The sequence below is a fragment of the Physeter macrocephalus genome, chromosome 4, assembly GCF_002837175.3.
Source record: "Physeter macrocephalus isolate SW-GA chromosome 4, ASM283717v5, whole genome shotgun sequence".
NCBI classification, from domain to species: domain Eukaryota; kingdom Metazoa; phylum Chordata; class Mammalia; order Artiodactyla; family Physeteridae; genus Physeter; species Physeter macrocephalus.
The window spans coordinates 73,910,085-73,925,124 of NC_041217.1; the positions used below are offsets into that span (position 1 = coordinate 73,910,085).

Consider the following 15,040-nt stretch of genomic DNA (forward strand, 5'->3'; position numbering starts at 1 on the left):
AAGAGCAATGAAAGAGGTCACCTTACTACAAATTCTATAGGTATTAAAAAATATTAAGGACATATTGTAAAACACTTTATGCCAACAAATTCAAAAACAGATAATATGGATAAATTTCTTAAAAGAAAAAAATTAGCAAAGTTCATTCAGGAGGAAATAGATAATCTGAAAAACTCTAAATCAGTTAGAGAAATTATATTTTAAATTAAAAACTTTCCCACAAAGAAACACTGGTGAATTCTACCAAATGTCTAAGGAGGAAATTATACCAAATTCTCCACAAGCTACTCCAGAAAACTGAAGAGAAGGGACTACTTCTCACTTCATAAGGACATTATTTTGACACCAAAACCAGAAAAAGACATTACAAGAAAAGTAAACTATAGACCAATATCCCTCCTTAACACAGAGGTAAAAAGGTAACAAGAATTTAGCAAATCAAACTTAAACACATGTAAAAAGGACTAAACAACAAAATCAAATAGGGTTTGTCTCAGGAATGCAAGGCTGTTTTAATATTCAAAAATCAATCAATGTAATTCACCATATTAATAGACCAAAAAAGAAAAACTGTGTGATAATTTCAATAGATGCAGAAGAAAACATTTTTCAAAATTCAACATCCATTTTTTGTTAAAATCTCTCAGCAAAGTAGAAAGAGAAGGACCATCCTCAAATGGCAGCAAAAAAAGAGATAAAAAGCATCCAGATTGGAAAGGAAAAAGTAAAACTCTCTTTATGCTCAATGAACTGATCACATATATTGAAAATCTTATGGAATTTACATGAAGCTATTGAAACTAATAAGCAGTATACAAGATTATTATACAAAAATTGCATTTTCATATACTAACAATAAATAATCAGAAACTGAAATAAAAAACCCCATTTAAATTATGATCAAAATAGATAAAATACCTAAGGAAAATGTGACAAAATATGTGCAAAACCTTTTTACTGAAAACTACAAAACTTAAAAAGAAATTAAAATGACCTATATAAATGGTTAGATATTCCATGTTTATGAATTGAAAGACTCAATATTGTTAAGATGTCCATTCCTCTCCAATTTAATCTACAGATTTAATTCAACCCCAGTCAAAATCTCAGCAGGCTTTCTTTTTTTTTTTTTTTTTTTTGTAGAAATGGACAAGTTTATTGTAAAATTCATATGGCAGTGCAAAGGACCTAGAATAGATAAAGCAACTTTGAAAAAGAACAAAATTAGAGGACTTACATTATCTGACTTCAAGACATTTTAAAGCTATAGTAAATAAGATGAGAGTGTCAGGAAGGACAAATAGATCAATGTAACAAAATAAGAATTTGGAGGTAAATACAAACAAATATGGTCAGTTGATTTTTGACAAAGATGCAAAGGCAATTCAGTAGAGAAAGGAACAATTGACTATCCATATATTCCCCTCCACACTGCCCCCCCAAAATAAATCCTTTGTCCAAAACTTTCACCATATACAAAAAATAACTTATAGAAGAACACATAGGAGAAAATCTTTGTGTCCTAGGATTAGGCAAAGAGTTCTTAGATATGACACCCAAAGCAAGATCCATAAAAGAAAAAAAATTAATTGGATTTTGTCAAAATTAAGAACTTCTCCTCTTTGAAAGAAACTCCTTAAGAGCATGAAAAGATAAGCCACAGACTGGGGTAAATATGTGCAGATAGCTTATCTGATAAAGGACTTATATCAAAATGTATATATATCTTTAAAAAACTTTCAAAATTCAGTAGTAAGAAACCGAACATCTCAGCAAAGTAATGGAGGAAATATTTGAACAGATAATTCACCAAGGAAGATACCTGGAGACAAATGAGCACATGGGAAGATGCTCATATCAGTAGCCATTAAGGAAATGCAAATTAAACTCAATTAACGCATGTCAATTAGAATGTCTCAAAATAAAAAACTGAGCACACAAAATGTCAGCAAAGATGTGCAGCAACCAGAATTCTCATGTACTTCCAGTGGGAATGTAGAATGGCACAACCATTTTGGAAAACAGTTGGGCAGTTTCTTAAAAAGTAAAACATATACCTACCATATAACACAGTTATTCTAGTCTTTGGTCTCTATCCAAGAGAAATGAAAGCATATACCCATCCAAAAACTTGTCATGAATGTTCAGGGCGGCTTTATTTGTAATAGTCAAAACACGGAAACAATCCAAATGTCCATCAATAGATTAATGGATAGACAAAATGTGGTATTATCCATACAATGAGGGCATTTACTACCCAGCAATAAAAAAGAATGAACAATTGATACATGCAACAACTTGTTTGAATCTCAAAGTAGTTTTGCTGAGTGAAAGAAGCCAGGCATAAGAGAATACATACTGGATGATACCACTTGTATAAAATTCTTGAAAGTTCAAGCTAACTTACAGGGACCAAAAGTAGATCAGTTGTTTTCTGGAGATTGGTGGGCAGGGAGAATCATGAGGGAGGAAACACAAAAGGTCATTAGAAAAATTCTGAAGGTGATGAATATGTCAGCTGTATACCAAGAAAGCAGGAAAAAATGAAGTTTACAAGTATAGTGAATGAGGCTGATTTCTCTATTTCTACCTGTCCACCTAGATTAACATAGGTGTGTTTTGGGGACAAATTGCTGGAGCATGGTGGCTTCTTTGGAGAGAAATAGAGACCTGGTGACAGAGAGAGAAGTTTGAGGAGAACCATGCATTGCGTATCCATGATGTGTCAGATCCTATGTTAAGCACTTTAAATGAATGATCCCATTTAATTCTCATAAAAACCCTTTGAAGTAAGTACCATTACCCTCATTTTACAGATGAGGAAATGGAGCCTGAGAGGGTCCAACAACTTGCTCCACCATCGTAGAGCTGGTATTGATGCCGTAAGACTCTGCTGCCTGGGCCAGCTGCAGTGCTGCGCTGAGTCCTGGGAGCTCTGTCTCTACGAAAATCTCTGGGATAAGGGAGGGGAATCACTCCTTGGCATGTGCTCTTGCTAGTTTGACCTCAAAGGTGGTGTGCAGGGGCCCAGGGGCACTGGAATTCCTGCTCTTAGGTGACTGACCGCCCCCTTTTCCTGGGACTGGAGGGATTCCTGGAACGCGGGACTTTCATTTTAAAACTAGGATGAGTCAGTCACACTAATTCTGGCTCAACAGAGGCCTTGTACTTCTGGACTCTGGTTTTCTGGGTCCTGGGCCCTTGATGACATGCCTAGAATATTTTCTTGGACTTAGGCCGGACAAGGGAGATGGTTTCACAGGTAAAGGAGGAAACAGAGGCAATTTTGTATTGCTCTTTTATTTTTGTGCTATCTAATATCAGGATCGCTAGGCAAGATGTTTCTAGCCTCTTCAACCTTCCATTTCCAGCTGGGGCCTCCCTAGGTTGGGAGGCTATGAAGGGAAATAGGGGCTTCTGGTTGGGAGGAATTGGTGGTCAGTGAGAATCAGCTTTTCTAAAAGTAGGTCTGGCCTGACCCTACCAGGTGGTGGACGTGGCACCACCCACTTGTGTGTGACAGGCTACTTGTCTGGCTGCTTCTTCCCCCAGGGACCTGATTTGGGCGCCAGATTTGGACTTTGGGACTGCTGTTGGCTTAGGGAGTTATCGTTCTGAGTTTGGGGTGCAGTGGGGTCAGTCTCCTTATTAAGGCACGTGCACTCAGGCTTGGGCTCCAAACAGCAGCACGTGGGCTGAATGTAACACAGGGGCTTCGGCGGGCAGCATGGGCTGCATTTTGGTGGGCAGCTTGGGTTGCACTTTGGTTGGTCACACATCTTCTCAAGGTTTGGAGGTCCTAGAACAAAAAGAACATTTTCAGAGGGAAAGCTGGCTGCCTGCATTCACTCCCCCCTTCTTTGACCCCCAGATACATCCATCTTCAGAGTGATGACACAGACCAGTGCTGGGAAAGCAAGGCTGGATGCTCAGAGGGAACCCAGTCCCACAGCTCTGTGCCTTCATATGGGTCAGTGTGCTGGTTCCTCACTAGGGAGACATTTTCCCAATAGAAAAGGAAAGACCGGAATATGTAAGAATTTTGCCTAAGGTCTCTTAGCTAATGAGGAAGAGTCTGACCCTTGGCAGCCGAGTCTGAGTCCAGTGGCAGGCACTTCAAAAACTTCATCTCATGAATGGTTACAGCCAGCCTGAGAGGTTCATGTTTCCACACCATTTTACCTGTGAGTATGATTGAAGTTCAGAGATCTACCTCAGTTAGCTAGTAAGTGGATTCAAGTCAGGTTCCATCCCAACTCAGAGCATGTGCTTGGTCTGGTGTCCAACGTGGTACCCAGATGCAACAGGACTCTTTCTAGGGTGATCGACTGTCTTGAGACAGATGGATGTATTTGTCTCACCTTTCCTGAAAGCATCATCCCCCCCCACGCCCCTCAGCACGTAGGAAGTGTCTGCCTTGGGGGCCTTTCCAGCAAAGGAGACGGAAAGGTCATTGCTCTTGGCATGGAAGGCCAGTTCCCGACCTGGCTCTATGACTCCTGAGCCAGGGATCGGGGCAGCTCTCTTCGCTTCTCTGACCTTTATCTCTTCCTTTGTGTGGGGGCAGCGTTAAGGGTGAAGAGGAGACAACTGGACCTTGTAGATGTCCTCAGATTCAACCATTCAGGGCTTCTGTAATCTCCTGATTCTTCTAGGAGTAGGAAAAACCCAAACAACTCTTTCTTTGCTCCTTATCAACCCACCTACCTCCCACCCAGGAAATCCAGGAAAGTTCTCCTTAAGTCCATACGCCTAGGACTCAATATATGGCCCCTAAGGCAGCACTGCTATGGTTTCTTCCCAGTCCCTCTTATGGCACGTGGATGGAAGCCACTGGGAGGTCCCAGAGCAGGACAGAGTGTCTAGAAGTGGCCCAGAGTCCACAGGCACAGGGACCTGAGGGGTCTTCTAGCCCAGGGAGAGATGTGGAGGAGAAGAAATGAGCAAGCACCCCGGCTGGGGGCTCATCCCACAAGGCCACACACCCACACCAGGGAGGTGCCAGGTCTGTCAGAGCCTGTCACCCTGGTGGAAGAGGATGGGTGTGGGAATTCAAGTGACAACTGCTGAGATCAAGTTGCCACCAACCTCCAGCCTCCAGAACCCACAGATAAGCCACTGGCCCAAAATGGTTTTTCTTTTTCTTTGAGTTTAAAAATTTTTTTCAACCGCATAGCTTGTGGGATCTTAGTTCCCTGACAAGGGATCAAACTCGGACCCCCTGCAGTGGAAGCGCAGAATCCTAACCACTGGACCACCAGGGAAGTCCTTCGAAACTGGTTTTTTAAACTGAACCAGTTACTGCCGTGGGCTTTCCCCTAGGCACACACACTTGTGTATCTGTGTGTGTGCGTGTGCACCCACCTGCGAGTGTGTGTGTGTGTGTGTGTGTGTGTGTGTGTGTGTGTCCACACAGAAGCACAAGCACAAGGAAGGGAGAACTTGAAGTTTATGACCATGGCTGCGCGGCTGGACCAAACTGAGATTTCATTGTACTTGCTCATCAGGCTTTAAAATTGGAGCGTGTGTGAATAACTCCTAAGGAGATCACTTCTGCTCTGGCCTCAGCCCCTCCTGCCCGTGGATTCTTCCCCGTCCTCTATCCCACCCCTGCCCTGCCATCCACCACCCCCTCCCAGTCCTACTCCAAATACTCCATCCGGTGCTGAGAAAGCCATGGCTCTCATCTTTTTGTTCTTTTCTCTGTGTCGTGAGGATGGCGGGACTCCTGGGGACAGGAGTTACAACTCCTCCCTCACACTAAGGGCTTCCTGAGGGTTCCCTGGGTGGGACGGAAAGCCTTACCATCCCCTTTTTGCCACTGAAGGCAGATTTTGTTCCCGGAAGGTGTGCGGGATTCTCACATTAGGTGGTTCCTGGAGGAAACCTGTCCGATGACCCACTTTGCTATGGACCCAGAGCCTCGGCTGTCTCGGATGATGGGTGTCAGGCCCATAGCTCAGCCCTTTCTTCTGGGGATCCACCTCATTCAGCTCAGGTGTGCAAGCTGGGCCCCACTGAGCCGGGTGTGGCTAAAGCCTCTGCCCTGCCCAGCCTCTCTCCACCTCAACTTTCAGAACCACCAGAGCCTCATCGCGGGATTTCTCTGAGGGAAGGAGCCACCGCCATGAGCCTGAGGAGGATGTCACTGTGCTGTTTGCTGCTGGCTGAGGACAGACTGGGGTGACTACCCTTTGGGGTCCACTAGGCTGTGCATCTCCTGAGCTAGAGCACCAGGAGGGAAAGAAATCTGAGAAGGGTCACCTCACTTGGTCCCTACCGCTGGGTCTGTACCCTCCACACTCCCAGGTCCCTGGCAGTCTGGCTGCAGCCTCAGCTGAGTCAGGGGCAGGTTCTCACCTGAGAGGCAAAAGTGACTTGTGGGGCAGGGTGTTGGCCTCAATTCAGTTGTGACTCTATGCCTGACAGTTATTCAGGAATTAATTCTGTCATCCAGGAAAAGGTCTCTGCTCAGTTTTAGGCACACGACGCTGGACCAGGACTCCTAAGGGGTGGGAGTAGGGGACTAGTGACACAGTCCCTCCCTCCAGGTCAAGAGATGCTGCAGAGAGGCTGAGGTGGCAGAGTTCTGCCCTGTCGATGCCCTGACTTGGCTGGGATGGAAGAGGAAGGAGAGGCAGGGCAAAGGGAGACACACAGAGATGAAAATAGAACCCAGACATCAGCAGGAAAATGGGGAAAAAGAGGGGAGAGTTAAGGGCCATAGGAGACTTGCTCGGTGCCTCCTCCATGGTCTTTGAAGCTGTTTGACAGAAAGTCTGTGTGCACTTGGGCACCCTGGAGCCCTGGGGGCTCACCTGGGGGGTGAGGTTGGGCATGTGTGTGTGTAAGGAGCCTGGTATCTGGCACAGTCTCCTTGTTGCCTGAATCTGTCCCATGCAGGGGTCAGACCTGAGACCAGGGTAGAGAAGAAGGTGGGGGTGGGAGGGGCGTGTGGAGTGGGAGAGTGGGCAGTGAGCCCTTTAAAATGTTGTGTTGCTTTTCCCTGTGCATGTTTTGCTTCCTTTACAATTTCTTCTCCCTGCCTCTCTGTCTCTCTCTGTCACTGTTTTCCATTCTCTCTTTGTCTCCTCCTCTGTGTCTGTGGTTTACCTTTCTCTCTCTGTAGCCAGTGCCCCTGGACTGACAGCTGGGAGCCTCCTGTCCACCAGGAAGTCCAGCATGTCAGGCTCCATCCTTCCAAGTCCTGGCTGGGCTGTTTCTACAGGAGCAGTTCTCATCCCAATGGCCAGAGGGTACCCAGAGCTCCCATCCAGGGGTTCACCTGGCTGCTTCCAGACATCCCCTCCCAGCACGTTCCCTTTGGGCAGGTCCCGGGAACAGGTCCCGATTGGGGGTGGGGTGCCCATCAAAGATGGAGAGCATCTTAGGAATCAGTCCTGTGCACTAAACCACAGGGAGGGAAAGAACAATGCCCTCAGGTCACCATGCCTGGTGACCTCTGCCCATCAGCCCAGCCTCATCTCTAGCCACTCTTCCTTCCATGTCATCAGACTGGCCCAGAGCAGATCCCTGCTGAATTCTGCTGGCCGCTGTCTGGATTTTTGTACTGCTCTTCCCTTGGCCTAGAACACCTATCCCCACACCCTCACTAAATATTACTCAAACCTGAAGTCTCAGCTTACACATTACTTGAGGAAAACAGCACTAACCCATAGGGTTTGTGGCCCTGATATAAGTTCTTGGTGTTCCCTATGCTTCTCGCTACATTTGTATCATGATTTCCCTAATTGTCTGGTGTTTCCTCTAGTCTGTTAGTTTCATGGCCACAGGCATCCTCGCTGTCCTGCTCGCCACCGTTCTCAACATCTAACACAGTGTATGACATTATGTGGACTTCAGTACTAAGGAATGAATGAATGGATGAATGGACAGCCATGAAGGCAGGACCCATCGACAGGTTTTCTCCGGGTTACCTGCTCTGGACACTCTTTTTTGTCTCTTTTCAATTCGTGGTTCTCATGCTTGGCTTCTGAAAACTGTCTTCCCTGGACTGGAAGCAGATATGCCCCTCCCTCAGCAGTCTAGTGAATCCATGACTATCAGAAGCCAAATGGTTTCTTTTCCCTCCGGATGCCAAGCTTCCGAGGTTCTAAGCCTCTGTGACCTTGTCATTCTCTCCCCAATATGCTGTGACTGTGACTGACTCACCGGCGCCCCCTGCTGGCTGGATAGCAGGGTTCCTCTTGGTTTCTTCTCTCCTGAAGGGCACAGGCAGCTCTTGAGTAAACCCGTAATGAGTTATTTGTAGTGAGGCGGATGGACCTAGAGTCTGTCATACAGAGTGAAGTAAGTCAGAAAGAGAAAAACAAATACCGTACGCTAACACATATATATGGAATCTAAGAAAAAAAAAAGGTCATGAGGAACCTAGGGGTAAGACGGGAATAAAACACAGACCTACTAGAGAATGGACTTGAGGATATGGGGAGGGGGAAGGTTAGGCTGTGACGAAGTGAGAGAGTGGCATGGACATATAGACACTACCAAACGTAGGGTGGATAGCTAGTGGGAAGCAGCCGCATGGCAGAGGGAGATCAGCTCGGTGCTTTGTGACCACCTAGAGGGGTGGGATACGGAGGGTGGGAGGGAGGGAGACGCAAGAGGGAAGAGATATGGGAACATATGTATATGTATAACTGATTCACTTTGTTATAAACAGAAACTAACACACCATTGTAAACCAATTATACTCCAATAAAGATGTTAAAAAAAACAACCCATAATGGTTCGATTACCTAAGGCATAAGCCTAACGCACACGTATGTACTGAGTGTCTACTGTCTACCAGGCTCCGTTCTGAACATGAAGTGTACAAGCTCAATAGCTGACATTCTCAAAGCTCTTTTAATTCGGTGTAGAGACAGTAGACGGCGTCAGTACTGTGTGATGAGAATGATGGCAGGGGCAGCACAGGTTGCCAAGGGAGCACGTGGGGCCGGGTTTGGGGTCTGGCATGCTTTCCGGAAGGAGAGATGTTTAAGCAGGGATTGGGTGGCAACGGTAGATAGAGAGTGGGACATGGAGGTGTCCTGTGTAGGGGAGAAGCTCGGTGTGGCTGGAGCACAGCGGGGAGAAAGGAGAAGAGGTGGACGCTGTACCGATGAGGGCCTTATACGCCATGGGAAAGAGTTTGGATTTAACCTGAGGACAATGGGAGCCACTGAGGGGTTCTAAACGGGAGAGAAACAAGGATCCCTTGGGGGGCAAGGACTCTATTTTATTCATTTCTAGCTCAGCATAAACACCACCTCCCTCCACCTAGGGCCCTTTGCTTGTACTGGCTAGAATAGTCTCCCCAAGAGATCTTCATCACTAACTCCCTCACTTCCTTCAAGTCTTTGCTTAAATGTGGCTTTATAAGTGAGATATTACACCCTCATCTTCCTATTTAAAATTACAATCTGCCAATAGAGACACAGATGTAGAGAACAAACATATGGACACCAAGGGTGGAAAGCAGGGGTGGGGGTCAGGGGTGGGATGAATTGGGAGACTGGGATTGACATGTATACACTAATATGTATAACTAATAAGAACCTGCTGTATACACAGGGAACTCCACTTCACTGTACAGTAGAAATTAACACGACATTGTAAAACAACTCTACCCCAATAAATAATTAATTAATCAATTAAAATTACAATCTGCTACTCTTTCCCTCACTCCAATCATCTTTATACAGTTCTACTTTCTTTTCCTAGGTAACACTTTTTATATACATACAATATACTCTACATATAATTTCTTTGCTCTGTTTTTGTCTGTTGTCTTTCTTCTCTCACCAAAATGTCGCCTCCAAATGGGCAAAGTTTATTTATTTTTTTCCCACGGACTCACCTCAAGCTTCTAGAATAGTTTCTGACATATAGGGAATAAACAATGTTGGTTGAATGCATGAATGCTGATTGTTAGTTACTTTTTTTTTGTGGGCTGTGGTCTCTGCTATAACTCCGAACTTCATTTGCCCAAGGTGAGAAACCTGTTTTTAAAGTCTGTTCTCCAAACAGCATCCAAACTAACAGAATGTGTCCCTTCACAGCCCCACTCCTACCTCCTTTTTTTTTTTTTTTGCCTCTGTCACCAAAATTAGGGATGATTATGACCATCTTCTTTAGCTATAGGAGCTAAATTTATTGATGATGAGAAAATTGAGGCCAGTTTGCTCTGTAATGGAGCAAATCCTTGTGGTCTCTCCCTTCTGGGTTCAGGTCCCTGAGGCCCAGCTTCCTGTACTTCTCCTTTGATATTATCCATTATTATCATATATTTATTTGGTTCGAAACCCAAAAGGTAAAAAGGATACACAGTGCAATTTCCCCCTGCTACTCCAATCCCTTCATCCAATAGCAATCAGTTTCTCAAATATCTTTCCAGGGATAATTTATATACAAAAAGCCACACACAAACATGTATACCTTTCCTTCTTTTAACAAAATAAGAGAAACTCCACATTGTTTTGTTCACTGCTTTTTCTCATGTTGGGGATCATTCCATTTCGGTACATAAAGAGTATCTTCATTCAGTTTGCTGCCTGAATAATAATCTAGAGACACATGGGAATTCCCAATTTGGGCTCCTGCAAACAATGCTGTAGTGACACACTGTACATACATCGTGCCTCGGAGAGAATGGATATAGCATACATTTCCCTAAGTGCAGTTGTTTCCTCAAAAGATTAAACTGAGAGACATTGTCAATTTTTCTTCCATGGATGTTTCACCAATTTACATCATTCTTCACAATGTGTAAAACTGCATATTTCCCCACAAACTCACACAATGAATTCATTATTAAATTCATTGTGCTCTATCAACCTGATAAGTTAAAACTGATATTTCAGAGTAGGTTTAAGTTTTTCTTAGTAAGTCAGCTCAATTTTCTTTCATTATGCTTGGGAGCCATAATATTTCTTTTTCTGGAAACTGTCCAGTTATGCAATTTACCTGATACTTAATTAGATTGTTGATCATTTTACTATCGATTTGTGGTGTTCATACTATATTGGGAAAATTAGCCCATTTTTGTGCTATGAGATGCACAATTTCTTCTGGTATGTTTTTACACTTTTGACTTTGTATGTTAGATTTCAGCCATATAGAAACTATTCATTTTTACAGAAACACTTTAAAAAATATTTTCCTTTATAGTTTTTGATTGTGTGTGTTATAATGGTAAAACTGATGCTCATTTTGAAATTATAGAAGAATACTCCTAAAGTTTCTTAAGGAATAATTTGTAATGTTTTGAACCTTTAGGAACTCATCTTAGTATAAAATGAGAGGTTTTTTTCTTAATGGCTACCCAGCTGTGGCAACATAATTCATTGATCTTTCTTCATAGATTTGAGGGTGTGTTTATCATGTATTAATTTCCCCTATATATTTGGTCCCAGCTCTGAGCTTCCCATTGAGTCCTATTGATCTGTCTGTATATTCATGGTCTAGTACCACACTATCTATATAACAGCTTCGTATTATATTATAAATATATAATATCTGGTAGAGCTAGTCCCTGCAAATTACTGCTGTTTTTTAGAATTGTCTTGGCCATTTTAATATTATGCTTTTGTGCTCAACATCACTAATTATAAGAGAAATGCAAATCAAAACTACAAGATATCACCTCACACCAGTCAGAATGACCATCATCAAAAAATCTACAAACAGTAAATGCTGGAGAGGGTGTGGAGGAACTGGAATCCTCTTACACTGTTGGGAGGTATGTAAATTGGTACAGCCACTATGGAGAACAGTATGGAGGTTCCTCAAAAAAACTAAAAACAGAGCTACCATATGATCCAGCAATCCCACTCCTGGCATATATGTGGAGAAAAACATGGTTCAAAAGGATACATGCACCCCAATGTCCACTGCAACACTGTTTACAATAGCAAAGACATGGAAGCAACTTAAATGTCCATCGACAGATGAATGGATAAAGAGGATGTGGTACCTATATACAATGGAATATTACTCAGCCATAAAAAAAGAATGAAATAATGTCATTTGCAGCAATATGAGTGGACCTGGAGATTATCATACTAAGTAAAGTAAGTCAGACAGAGGAAGACAAATATCATATGATATTGGTTATATGCAGAATCTAAAAAAAATGATACAAATGAACTTATTTACAAAACATAAACAGACTCACAGACTTAGAGAACGAATTTATGGTTACCAGGGCAGGGGGAGGAGGGGGGAGGGATAGATTGGGAATTTGGGATTGACATGTACACATCGCTATATTTAAAATAGATAACCAACAAGGACCTACTGTAGAGCACAGGGAAATCTGCTCAGTATTCTGTAATAACTTAAATAGGAAAAGAATTTGAAAAAGAAGAGATATATGTATATGTATAACTGAATCACTTTGCTGTACACCTGAAACTAATAAAACATTGTTAATCGACTATGCTCCAATATAAAATAAAAATTTTAAAAAAGAACCATAGTCCTGAAGGATGGGCAGAGCATTGCTGTTGCCTATGGCCCACTGTTGGGTTGGAAAAAGGACCTTGAGAACTTGCCCCCTAACCCATGGCATTTGTCCCATTAAATAGAAGAGGAAAAGAAACCACATAGGTTGGATAGCAACACCAAGGCCCAAATATCTCTCGGGGGTATTATGCTCACTGGACCGTGGTGTACATTCCCACCAGATTCTGGCGCCTGTGTGAAGAGAAGGCGTGAGGGACTCAGTCAGGAGGATTCACTCAAGGAGAGTGTTTTTCATGGCTTTTTGAACTGAGATCTGAAAACTACATGTACCCCTGTGGCATTTCCTTCTTAAGCATGTGATTCCCCCAAATAAAAATGATCTGGAGGCTAAATTCTGGGACTGGGAAGTATCGTGTCCTTTATGAGTAGGAAGAAATTTCAGTGATGGTGGCAAATGTGGCAATAGCAGTGGAATAAGGTCACTGATACTTTGGGAACATTCCCTTCTTATTCCCCTCTGGATATTTTTTTCACAGCCCTCTCAGACTGCTCAGACCCAGGGTCTACCTAAAGGGAATTTCCCATCTGGTGGCTATTTGTGGGAATCTGCTTAAGGAATCCAGGTTCCTGGAAGCTCCTCAAAGCTGAGGATGGGGGAAATCAACAAACTAAGAAGTTTTGGGTGCCAGGAAAGATAAGCTTTATTTGTGCACACTGATAAGTCTTTGGGAAGTAGAGTTTTCTCCAGCATTCAGGTCTTCTTGACCTAGGACCAGAGCTGAGGCCAGGAAGTGTGAGATTTTCAGGAAAAAGAGGAATCCATCAGGTAGACATCTAGGCAGCTTAATTCAGGAGGAGAGGGACGAATAAAACTGAGAGTGAGAAGTGACATCAACTCCAGACTGGTCTTTGGCTGTGGCTCTTTGGCTCCTCCAAGGTTGCAGATCAGCTGTAGCCCCAAAACCATGGCAGCAACTGGAACATCCAGAGAGCTCCACCTCACAGCAGTTGGAAGGCTGGGGCTGGCATAGGTAGACACTTGGAAACTGGTGGGACACCAGAGAGCAGCAGCTTCCAAAGCCAGAAATACAGCAGCTGGGGACACAGCAGGAGGGGGCAGGAGGGGGGCAGGGAGCCAGGGCCTGAGGAGCCTTTGGGGGGGTGCTTGAGTGGATATTTGGGGAGGCACTTGGCAGGGAGCTGGCACTTCTGCTGGTTTTGCTGGCAGGACATCTTGGAGAATGTTCAGTTGCTCTATAAAACAATGCAGATATTTCAAAAGTTCAGTGATTATAAATCTCATTTGTATCAGTATTTTTCCTACAGAGTCTGAAGTTCTGTAATTGATTTTGTGGTTCCAGGGCCCATGTCTTTACAGCAGAGTAGCCCTACTTTCCTGGCATAGGAGAAATCAGGCAGTTGGTAAGTTAGACTTTGGTAACACCTTCTTCTATCTGTCCTGGTTCTCCTACGACTCCTGACTTTAAAGGCAGTAACGTAGGGCACTAGGCAGTTTCAAAAATCTTAAGTTTTTTTTATAACATTATCTGGTTTATGCATTCTAGAAACCACATGTTTAGCCTGAGCCCATGGTCACTCCACCCGTTTTCATCATCTCCCTTTTTTTCATTCTTACATTATGGGCTCTGCCTTCAGCCCTGTGTGGTTGTCTCTTGTCCTACAAAGTAGCCTCCCCCACCACTGGCCCAATCTCTGGTTACCATTTACCCCCACTAGGATTGCTACTTCTGAGCCACCCCAATGATCTCCATGAGCCTTATCTTCCTGCAATTACCAGGTAGTTCCCATTCTCTCCAGCCTGTCCCATTCAGCTGATGTGTGGCAGTCCCAGCCACCCCCAAATTGCCATCAGATCAATGAGGACACTCACCTTGTTTTTCTAACCTTGGGCAACTGATGATATGTCAAATGCAATGAGGAGATAGTGTGATCTGATGTCTTTTATACATATCCTGCACCTAACTCAAGGGAATAAACCACAATCATGTGAAAGCTGTTCTCAACCAGGTGGTTATGATGACAATTTCCCACATTCAAGTGGCTCTGTCACTCTATCACTTTGTCACACTGGGTCACTATTGGATGTTCATTAGTATCTTTCCAGAGCATCCCTCACCTCCATAAGCCCTGGAATTATTTCCATAACGATGAGAAGATCGTGATTTATAAGGGAGTTTATAATGGCACAGCTTCGGGATTGAATTTAGGGTTTCTGGAGGAATCCAACGCATGCTTGAGATAAAAATCTAAAGCCACAAATGTTGGGTCACCCGAACATATGAAGGAGTTTCTGAAAACTCTATCAACAGATTCGGGACCAATAATCCAAGCACCCTTGGGCCACAACCAAAGGCTCAGTGTATCTGATTCAGATCCCAAAGTGCCCAAAACATTGACCAACAATGTAGCCTCATAGAAAGACCCAGCTGGAAAGGATTTCAGGCCACTATTTACCCTCCACACATGGATGACGAAACTGAAAGCCAGAGCAGATGAAGGAGATGCTCCGAGTCCTGCAGAGTCTGAACTAGAAGCCCGGTCTCCTAACTCT

The 15,040-nt window shown here is 43.8% G+C and overlaps 1 protein-coding gene across 1 annotated transcript; it reads right to left on the reverse strand.

The window, feature by feature from the left end:
• Positions 1-13,316: 13,316 nt before the first annotated feature.
• LOC129392015 (late cornified envelope protein 7A-like) lies at positions 13,317-13,701 on the reverse strand. The gene is given in 2 exon segments (XM_055083894.1): positions 13,317-13,637; positions 13,639-13,701. Coding segments are annotated over 2 exon segments (384 nt in total).
• Positions 13,702-15,040: the final 1,339 nt, after the last annotated feature.